This window comes from Gymnoscopelus braueri (assembly GCF_963280865.1).
Source record: "Gymnoscopelus braueri genome assembly, chromosome: 10".
Taxonomy (NCBI): domain Eukaryota; kingdom Metazoa; phylum Chordata; class Actinopteri; order Myctophiformes; family Myctophidae; genus Gymnoscopelus; species Gymnoscopelus braueri.
Window position 1 is genome coordinate 36,808,150 of NC_137611.1, and position 11,708 is coordinate 36,819,857.

At 41.8% G+C, this 11,708-nt stretch overlaps 1 protein-coding gene across 1 annotated transcript; it reads left to right on the forward strand.

Moving 5' to 3' along the window:
• Positions 1 to 6,088: 6,088 nt before the first annotated feature.
• Positions 6,089 to 10,720, forward strand: samd7 (sterile alpha motif domain containing 7; the record flags this gene model as incomplete). Its single annotated transcript, XM_080440301.1, has 8 exons — positions 6,089 to 6,191; positions 7,662 to 7,785; positions 8,066 to 8,175; positions 8,468 to 8,549; positions 9,157 to 9,818; positions 9,906 to 10,021; positions 10,217 to 10,327; positions 10,484 to 10,720. The coding sequence occupies 8 exons, from the start codon at positions 6,089 to 6,091 to the stop codon at positions 10,718 to 10,720; spliced, it is 1,545 nt and encodes a 514-aa protein (XP_080296427.1).
• Positions 10,721 to 11,708: the final 988 nt, after the last annotated feature.

Sequence of the window (11,708 nt, forward strand, 5' to 3'; positions counted from 1 at the left end):
AGGGGGGTTGGTTGCAACCGTGTGGGGGCATCCATTTTGCCATCGTCAAAAGGAAGCTAAGCGTTAGGTGTCTTAACAACGGCCTAAAGTGCTAACAAGGGATTAGTGAGGTAAACGTTGAAAGAGGTTTAGTGCTCTCTACGCTTAGGGCCAGTCCTGGAGCCAGTAATTACACATCAGTTGTGAGGTGAGACGAGCAGTTGGACGGCAGATCACAGTGATGTCAGGAAAGGGAGGGCTTACCGCAAGAGATAAGGCCAGCTAATGGAGATGAAATGAATCAGTATTTAAAAGGTCTTTTTTAGTTAAGGCAGTTTGCTAGCACCAGGCAGAGGGTTGGACCAGCGCCAATCACTTGGGAATCAGTCAAGGAGGAAGAAACTCACTGAAAAGCCCCTGAGAGAGTAGCTCTGTGAAACTTTATATTTGTTTTTGTTTGTTCAGTTTGCATTTGGTCTTTCATCTGCATTGGGACGACCCAGTTCGAAGCCCTTCTACCCGATAGGAACTTGAAGGTGAGTCAATAACGCATCCCTCTGTCCCTGCATCCCTCCCCTTTTACTACATCCGTCTTTGTGATTGGTAGGTTGATGTGTTTATTTTATTTTATTATTTTATTTGTATGAATTCATACTGCATATTGAAGCATTTTGGTGTACTAAAACTAAGACAATATAAATAGTATTGTAATGTTTAAAAATAACCTAAACTGTCCTTTAATTTTCATTTAGTTTTTTGCCGCCATGAGTTTTTTCATATATTTTTCATTTCATATATTTAATATTCAATATTCATTTCTTAACATCTTACCATGCGTTTTTAATAATCAGCACCTTTTTAAAACAACATGTGGTGTGTATTTTTCAATAAGCTCTCCTAACACTATAAACAAATATAAATAATAACAATAATCTTTTGGGACTCATGAATTTCAAGAACATTATAAGCTTGCAAGCAACTGAAACACTATGTATGGCCAGGGGATTAGCATGGCCAGACATTGCTTCTGTCTTGTCTGATATGACCTCCTTGAGGCTCTATCTAAGCTGTCAGCAATTTCCCCCTTTAATTCATCTTGTAATGAGATTATCAAGGGGCAACAACAAATCCAAGCAGCATAATCCCTGTACTTGACCACTGCAGTAAATGACCCTTAATTACTATGGACACATGAACTGTCAGATTCAATAATGATGATATGTTGAACCTTTAGTTTTTTCTCCCAACATTCACAAAGAACCATTTCATTAAAATATAATCATTTAATATTTCAGATGTTGAGTTTTGTCATTATATGCACATTTTCAAATGTGGTCCATGTCTTATCCATCTCCTTGACTTTTATAATGGAGTCGCAATGGAGTCATGTTTAGAATGGCTTGGTTTAGAAGCTATATACTCCAGGCCTTGCAACATTATACTCTTTAGGTTTCAAGTTCAGACAAGCCTCTGCACCTTTGGGATTACCAACTGTGTAGAGTTTTTACTTTAGCTGAACATAAGTCGATTGAACACTACATGCTATGCATGTAACAGTTTATATAACAGCAATAGCAAATATATGTATTACCAGCCACAATAGTCTGGTATTGTTTTCGCCTTGTGAGGTGTTTACATGTCTGTGGACAGATTTTGTCACCATGATAGCATCACAGCCGTTCAAGATGCAGTCACAAAAAAACTTTACAGGTATGTAGTTCATATCATAATTAAGGACTAAATATGTGTTCGGTTTGAGCGATGTCGCCATAAGTAGGGGGTCCACTGGCTAACTGATATGATTTGTTTCCATTAGCAAGCTTTGACATTTCTTAGTAATAGGGCCAATTGAAAAGGGGTATTCCAACCAGTACCTCATAAATTTGGTTTATCAGTACAGTCAGACATTGGTCTTCACCCAGAGCTCATCTCTTTTTTGTCAGATCTGATGTATCACCCCTCTCATGTATGGCAGTTCACCCCAGCACATTCTCACCTGCCAGCTGTTTAGTGTTTACCCATGAGAATTTCGGGTCTTGCGTGGATATACTCTATGAATATTTCTACAAAACACTTGTCAATACTATCATAGTTTAGAAGATGACCATGTCATGTGTTGCTCCATCATACACACTGATTTGACGTCATAGATAGTTTTGCAAGATTGTCTGTAGTTATATTTATCAAAAACAGGACTCCTATGTTATTCATTTTATTTGATAAATATATGTTTTTAAGTGGGCGAAAACCAATATACCCATACTAGCATACTAGTTGATGTGTTTGCATGTCAGGATGTTAGGGATATCATTAGAACATTAAACACAGAGGTCAGAATGCACCCATGGGAATTACAAGGCCACAGACATTAAAACACGTGTTATTATCTCCCCCTATTTGCTGACACACTGGCTATCATGACATTGAGAGGGGAGGAGACAGTCAGAGTCAGGGTGCAGGTTGTATCCACCCAAGGTGTTTTTAGGACATCTCTAGGGCTAATGGAGGCTAATAGGCTTAGCACCCCGGGGTGTATTGTCCAGGATGCTTACAGGCAAGGTTTGCTGAGGGTAAAACTCTAAATGCCAGGATTACCTCCAACACATCCCTTTAAAGTGCTGTATAGCCAGGACTTAGCTAATCGGATCGTGGGGTAGCAGGGGCCCTGAGGGGGACTCGTGGGTGGGTGGGTATGTGTTGACCAGGCTAACAGGCGGGTTCCCCAGGCAGGTCAGCAGATGTTGCTAGCAGACTGCTGCAGAATAACAGGGGATTACAGCCTTCAGATTAGATGGGCTTCTAAGTGAACACGATGGACTGTGGTAATGCACACAGAACTTTGGGGACATTTGAATGAGGGAGGGGACAGTCCAAATAATTCATCCAAGTGCACATTGGTCTCATATATCAGGTGGATATGCAAGCACATAATGCTTACGTTAATTTCGTAAATTTAAAAACAGTGGAATGAAAACCAGTAAATGGCAGTGCACCTTAAAGTTGTATTTTATTTTATGGTGTAGGGCTATGCATGTCTATTGTTATAGTATGTCTGCTCAACACCTTTATTTATGTTTGCAAAAAAATCTAAGATGTCTGTATGATCTGGCATACAGTACTTTTTTTTGTCCACTGTTGTACACATGACACTTTAGACTTAGAGGTGTATATTGTGTGTGTGTGTGTGGTTACTTTGCCATGGTTGAAATTTCTTCAAAAGGTGCTCTATTGATTAGAAATTCAATTCTGCTTCTGTTCTCTGCGTCTTCCTCGGTCACTTCCTCTTTGGCCTTCCTCTTCTCCTCTTACCTGGCAGCTCCATCTTCAGCATCCTTCTCCCAATGTACCCTCATCCCTTCTCTGCACATGATCAAACCATCTCAAACTCGCCTCTCCTGTTTTGTCCCCAAACATTCTAACCTGGGCTGATCCTCTAATGTAGTCATTGCTGATCTTGTCCCTCCTTGTCACTCCTTGTTGTCACTTTTTACCCTTTTTTCTCCCCAATTTAGTCATTATGCCAATTAATTCCGCCCCACACACGTTTCTGTGAGTTGTCACTGCTGTTGTATCCTACTGGTCTGGCTCACCTGCCAGTGAGGAGCCCCCACCGGGAGGACGTAGAGTCCCACCCAACACTCCTTTTTGAAAGGTGCCACCCCAGCCCGTAGGAGTATGTGACAAATATCACCCTCGGCTTCCCTCCCCCGAACACAAGCCGATTGTGTTCATATAGACGCTCGACAGAGCCGGATGCTCTGCAGTGGGTTCGAACCCCTAGACTCTGCGGTGGTGGTGCAGATACTTTACCACTGTGCCACCCGAACGCCCATTCTTGTTACTCCTAATGAGAATCGTAGCATCCTCAATTCTGCCACCTCCGGCTCCGCCACCTGTCTTTTTGTCAGTTCCACCGTTTCCAAGCCGTACAGCATGGCTGGTCTCATTACCGTCTTATACATCTTCCCTCTCAGCCTTTCGGCTGCCATGTTAAGTGGTCAGATGGGTGGGCTGCATGCAATTTCAGAGCACTTTTATTTGAAAGGTCAATCAATCCATTATGTTCCGGCTTGGATTAATGGAACTAACTTGTTCAAGGTTTTAAAGATAAGATTCCATAACCTTTTTTAATTTTTGGGCGGTGAAACCGCCCCTATAAGTGAGGTTTGGAAATTTGTACAATTATCCTGCGCTGTGATTGGCCAAAAAGTACCCCGCCTAACCCTGCACCGTGATTGGCCAATCACAGTCAATTCAGGACTGTGATTGGCCAGTGTCACATGACACATGTGCATAGCCCTATATAAGAAACCATAACTTTAAAAAAAAACATAAATTGGTTTTTTTAAAGTTATGGTTTCGTCCATCATAAAGAGTGTTTCAATAAATGTATTTATTTTTTGTACATGATTGGTTGACTCCATTCAGTATTGTGATTAGCTAGCAAAACACCGCCCACTTCACACAGGGTGTGATTTTTTTTATATTCATTTTATATTATCATTAAAATCTTATTATTTGGGGGCCCGTTTGCAACACCCTCACGGCCCACCAGTGGTCCCCGGCCCAGAGGTAGAGAATAGAGATGGTGCAGAAGTGTCTGTCTATGTGATTTTAATATTTTCGATCCATAAGCAGTGTTTCCACTGGACTTGGATTAGCAGAGATTATTGTGCTGTCATTTACAGTATCATACATGCTAATGGGATTTCTGCCGTGTAGAGGGCTAATTGGAGGTGTCTAAGTCGATTGTGTGCTTATGAACACAAGCTGCTGGCTCAGCCAAGAACAGTGTGTGTGTGTGTGTGTGTGTGTGTGTGTGTGTGTGTGTGTGTGTGTGTGTGTGTGTGTGTGTGTGTGTGTGTGTGTGTGTGTGTGTGTGTGTGTGTGTGTGTGTGTGTGTGTGTGTGTGTGTGTGTGTGTGTGTATGTGTGTGTGTGTGTGTGTGTGTGTGTGTGTGTGTGCGTGTGTCATATTGGCCAGCTTACTGTCCTCAGAGCTCTGCTGTTCTGAGGAATAAAGTCCCTCTGTTCTTCTGACGAACAAGTGCTTTTCTGCCAATTCTTCTTAATCACCGTCAACACATTTCATGGCTGCATCCCTGCCTGTATCCAATTTACTGCTGTTGCTGTTATGACCCTTGAATAAGCTAAGATTTAAAAAATGTGATCATCGGAGAGTGACCAATTTTTTAAAAATCTTAGCTTATGTTATCCTATTTAATATTTGCCATTTCTAAGTTTACACCTGCACAGTAAAGATGACTTAAATAAATGTCACATTTCATACACAGAGGCAATTCCACTAATAGCTAACAGCTTCCACTAATATGAATGTCAGGGTTACAATGGAAAGGTGTCAAATAGAGCAACATCAATAATAGTTATAAATGAGAATTGTGATAAATAAATCTAAGCTATGGCCCCAGTTGCAGGTGGGCCTGGAGACATGTTGAGACAGTCCAAAGGTGTTTTGAGGCCTTATTGCTGTTGGGGTCGTGAATGTTGAAAAAGTCCATTTCCATAGAGATCATGGACAGTAGTTCATCAATTCACCCTTGAAACTACTATAATACTTTGCCAGGCTTTATTTTCTGTGTTTTTGAAGTCAAACTCATAGAGGCCTATATTATTCCACCTATCAGGAAAATTAAATGTAAGCCACTGAAATGTGTGTAAATTTGTACTTATTTATGCAGTGTGCCTCAGTAGCAATTGACAGGCCGGTACTGCACTCTAGTGGTAGTTAATGGAACCTTTTGTGTTTTTGACTTATCCTGTTAGGTAGAACTAACAGTATAACTATAACTATAACTATATTTCACTGCTAGGGAGGAAAATATCCCTAACTGACTGACTGACTGACTGACTGACTGACTGACTGACTGACTGACTGACTGACTGACTGACTGACTGACTGACTGACTGACTGACTGACTGACTGGGGACTGTTACAGTAGCCTATGTTTCAAATGTTTCAATCATCATCCAGATATACTAAATCCAGTCACATCCTGAGCCAGCATATCAGTATTTAACCTTTTTTCTTTTTTTTTCTTTTTTTTCCTCCTTACCTCCACAGAGTTCATCCAGAGGTCATAGGTCCTGTCATGACCCCACGGGAACAGTTGAGGAAGATGACAGCGCTTGGAGAACAGGGATCATTGGATGAGAAGCACTGGTACCGTCTGGTGAACGGTATGTCTGCTGGAGGTGAGGAATAGAGGGGATTCACCACTACTGCCCTAAACATGTTTATTCTTCAATTGCCAGCTTTATTCCATTCCAGTTCTTCTGCATTGTCAGTCCCTTTGCCCTTAAAGGACGACTTCACCCATTTTCAACCTGTCTTCATATAATTGGTCCTCACTAATGCTCATTATAAGATGGCACCATTTTTGTCTACTCCGTTTGTGTCTCAGAGGAGGGCTGTGGACACTTCTGAAACTCATCTACCAGTGACATCATCGATGGGGAATCCAAGCTAATAGAAACTACAGGCTTTCAATTCCTGGAAGACATTGTTCTCGTGTTAATAAAATAAAAATAAATAAACATTGAAATATTGAAGAAAAAAATCCTAACGATGATGTCACTGGTAGACGGGTTTCTGAAGTGTCCACAGCCCTCCTATGAGACACAGACTGGGTAGAAAAAAATTACACCATTTTATCAGGAGCATTAGTGAGCATATACTGTAGTTTGAAAATGGGTGAAGTCGTCCTTTAATTGGGACCCCCACTACTTATGGGTGGGTTAGGGATGGGTTGGATTGGTTCATATCAGTACAATTTGTTCTTGTTTGAATGTATGTTTCTAATTAGCGTCATAAAACTAAATTAAGATTAGCTGAATACATCTGATGAGAAAATAAATAAATAATGGAGGCTCTCTGTGGCTCCTCTCAATCCTTACAAAAAGAAAAACAACAACTGAAAGTCTTCTAATAATATCTTTATTTACCTTTAAAACATTGTGCAAAGAGTAGTATCTATATACAGTGGTAAGTTAGTACAAATAACGTCTTATCTGACTTATCTGAATTTATCAGGGTTAAACACATTAACACGCCATCCATCAAGGCCTCCATGTCAGGTTAAAAGAGTGCTAGCAAATATTTGCAGATATTTTATTTGACACAGCTCTGATAAGTGTCAGTTAGTAGCTAAATTATTTCTGTGAGCTATAAATCCTCTGTTGTGATCCTGATCACTCTCCTCTTGTGGGAGGTGTTGACTGGTCATTCAATTTAATTGAATTTCTGCAATCAAATATGAGTTTAATACGTTAGTTTTAACACGTTTAAAGCAGGCAAGAAGATAGGATATGTACAGTATGAATAATAATCTTACAAGCAGCTGTACTTGAGATAAAGGAGAGCATGTGGTGCCAGAAAAACACATATCTACGGTATATGATTACACTGCATAAGGGGTATTACATAGTATAATATATACAGAAACTGGATGTTGTGCAGTATTACAACAATGATAATATCTATCTTGTCAAATCTATTACTTTTCATTACGTATTAAGCATTGTACACTAAGATATTCCCATAAACCCAGAATGTGCCCACACACATAAAAACCCACCCTTTCACAGGCAGAGCTCATTTAAGATACTGTGTTTCCAACTGTATTACGAGTGTAATGGTTAACTGTATGGTGATGTGTTTTCCAGAGTTGAGGCAAAGACAAGAGATGATGATGAGAAACCAGATGGCCATGGCTCCTCAGATCCTGGCCCAGGGACAGCAGAGACTACAGGGGGTCCCCACCCAGTTTGAACCCCGCTTCATGGACAGGTCTGCATTTGTCTCCATCCTCAAATATAAAACAGAATGTTGTTGTTTTTTTTTAATGAAAGAAAACTTCTTGTGAATTGCTTCAGGTAGTTTAGACCAAGAATTATGCTAGGCAGAGTATCAGCTGTATATAATGAAGATGCCAGCAACAGATTATCAGTCAACTCAATAGGTAGAATTATACAATTAATAAAGAGAATATTCCAAAGGTTTTGAGAATTTGCCCAAAATAGGGACACCAGGGTAAATAAGGCTAACATCCACCAATTCCTCTCTTTAGGGACCCCAATGAGATGGTATCTGCTGAGGCCAGACAGATGCACATGGGGTCCCACCTGGGTCCACCTCTACCCCCACATGGCATCCCTGGCAGAACCTTCCCCGGAGCAGGTAGGCACCAATCAAAGGGAACCGAGAGAACGCCAGGTTGTCTCAGAGGAGAGAATTGAATAAACAAAGAACTGAATAAACAATTAGCATAATAACAATTATCCATCCAAAATATTGATCAAGGGGGGAACGCCAACACATACAGACTGTGTCACAACAATCATCATTCTCTCTCTCTCTCTCTCTCTCTCTCTCTCTCTCTCTCTCTCTCTCTCTCTCTCTCTCTCTCTCTCTCTCTCTCTCTCTCTCTCTCTCTCACTCCCACCCCTCATTTCTACTATCTCTCTTCCAGCTGGCTATGGTTTCATGCCTTCTGAGCCCATGGAAACAGTTGCCCGGCGACAGGAGCTCATTCACAAGCAGAATATAGCCAGGTACTGTGCTCAAAATATCAGTGGAATGTCATGCAGGTGAACTGTTGTTTCACATCAGTGATGTCGCAAGGACTGCTTGAATACACAGCTGAATACATCTGAATATCTGAGAGATGTCTGAATTTTCCCCAGTGTTCATTCAGTGCCCTCACTTTCATCCTGGACTGTGGCACTGTTGTGGCTTTATTTATTAAAATGTCAAGAAGGCAATCCAATGTAATTCAGATAATCAGCCCCATTGACTTCCATTATAAAATATAAAATTTCATAAAGTATAAAACATATTTGAAAGAAATGTGTGAGATTAGCTCCAGAGACGCACACAAACACATAGACTGACCCTCTTTATTTGTTTGCACCTTATTAAAACCATCAAGCAAATCGAGTGCCCCGGTAATTTTTTTGGTTAATTCGTCTAGAAGTGGGTGGCCCATAGAACTGTTTTTAATGCACCAACCTCTGTTTGAGGAGTGGCTGAATTGCACGAGACCCCATCAAAGAGGCACTCCAAAGAACACCAATGCTATCCTCATCAACTTTATGTCATGTCCATCTGGGCATTCCTGCATGTGATTCACATCTAAGAAACGTTTTTTGTACGTTTCAGAATGGAGATGAATGCCATTCTCCATCAGAAGGAGCTGGAGAACGCCCACCAGAAGGGTCTGATGGGGATGGAGAGCCCTGTGATGTACCAGGCCAACGCTATGGCCTTCCGGGGTCGCCAGCGAATGCCCGACGGACACGACGTCTTCGTCCACCGCCCCACCCTGGAGGATCTGCACAACAGCAGTCTCCTCATGTCCGCCAGCCCCTACCCACAGATCAGCACGCTCCACAGGGAGAGGGGTCGCAGGGCCGGCAGGAGAGTAGCCTCTCACAAGAGCGCAGAGGCCCACGTGTCCCACCTTAAGGGCCAGTCAGAGGATAAGGGTGTGGAACAGAGTCCCGGAGCCGCCTCAGGGGAGGAGAAAGAGGCAGATGTGAAGGGGGACATGGGAGACGAGCCGGCCAGCTGCAAGATGCTTCACCAAGCCAAAATGGAGTCCGAGCTCGCCGCAGGAAACAGGAAGAACTACAAGGATGGGGAGCAAGGGCTGCGTAAAGTGTGTGTCGGCAGTCAAGATGGCTGCTCAGATGTGGCCGGCAGTGGCGGTGGTGACAAAGACTCTGCTTTCCAGGACAAGTTCATGTATCCCTCCTCAGGAGGGCCTCTCACAGGCATGCCTTACATGTTACCAGTGCCAGGGAATGGCATTCTACCACCTGGTGCGTAAAAAAAAACGTATCTATTTTAAGATTAGATATTTAGTCAATATAACAAAATGTGCATTAAATCGTTTATCTTTTGAACAGGCACACCTAATCTGTTCCTGAACGGGGAGGACGTCTCAGAGGACATCAGGAAGTGGACAGTGGAAGATGTTTACAACTTTGTCAACAGCATACCCACCTGCTCTGAATATGCTCAGGTAGGCACTTGCGTTTTTCTAGAAAATGTGTCTAGACAACGGTGTCGCTTACAGAGAAGAACTGATTTTCAATCAAATCGGAAAATGGGTTCTTTTCAGCACTCTATACCGTCGTGTGTGAGAATATAAATTAAGCTCATGTCTTGAGTAATAGATTTTTTTGCTGCTCTTGCTAACGGCGGTTGTACTCTGTAGACATTCAAGGACCACATGATAGACGGTGAGACACTGCCTCTCCTCTCAGAGGAGCATCTACTGGATACCTTGGGACTCAAGCTGGGGCCTGCACTAAAGCTCCGGTCACAGGTAAGAAAACACAGACAGACAGACAGACAGACAGACAGACAGACAGACAGACAGACAGACAGGGGCATCAGAGCTTGCTTCACATGACGAGGTGTGTAATCTTTGCTGTCTACAGTGGTCCTATATAATCTTTTTTCCTCTTTCCTTCTTTTCAAGGTCTCTAGGCGCATGGGCAGTATGTTCTACATGATGAACATACCGCTGCCCAATCCTGGCCTACAGGCGACCCCTGAGAAGCCCGGGGACCGCTCCTCTGAGATCGGCTCGCCCGTCAACTGTAACAGCGAAGAGACGATGGGGAGTCCCAGAGACTCTGATGTTCTCAAATCTACAGAGCACCTCCAGGATACAGAGAACAACTCACCTCCAGATGCCGGCAGTGAGACGGCCTGAGCTACGTGGAGCTATATCTGTGCTGGCCTGGGTTTCCCAAAGACACGTGCGTCGTCTACGGTCATCTTTGCTCCCTGCACTGTGCGATGGAGCAAAGATGAAGCCAACGCAGATCAGTCCTCAAACAAGCCATGATTTGAGAATGGCACCATTTGTCGAGATACTATTGGCTTTGTTTAAATAGCTTCTTTTTTTTTTTTCATACAGGAATTTATTGTTTGAGCTTCGATATAAGGACTGCTAGGCCTAGCATTGTATGTGACAGCATACTGTAATATATGTAATGTAATGCATAATGTATTTTGAGGCTGTAAATTTTTTATGACATTTGCATTACAGTTGAAATGTCTCTAAAACAATGGAGAAATCCCTTTTTCAGTTAAGATGGGTTAAGAATGCTCTGCAAAGACTTGTTTTTCATCAAAGAGAAATGTTACAAGAACAAGCGTGGAATTTAGAAAATAATTCTGTTTGGGTAAATTACCCTTTTAAGCTGCTAAGTGTTTCTTTGCTGTAGTGCATGATGTGTACAGTGTTTAAGTTCGACAAAGGATACGTATTTTTGTATGACAGTGTTATGTTTGAGAAAAGAATGTTTGATATGTTTTTCACTAATCAAAGATGAACAAGCTTGAAAGAAACATTTGTAAGTTTGTTAATGTTGTGGGGTTTAAATAAAGACTTTTTTCTAAATGGGAAGTGTTGTTTGTTTTAGACATCTGTCCACTCATACCTGCTAAATAGGCTGTGAAAAAGAGGGAGATTTTCTGTAGTATCTGCAAAATGGAATACCCTCAACACCCCCGCCCATTTAAGAATTAACCACCACTTTGGACATTCCACTCCAGTCACACGCACACACCAAGGTTATTATAGTTTTGCAATTTTCATATAGTTTTGACTTTGATTTAGTTTTGACTTTTTGTTTTCAATTTCAGCTTAGTTTTGATTAGTTTAAATTTTTGTTTTGCTAGTTTAGATTTTGAAA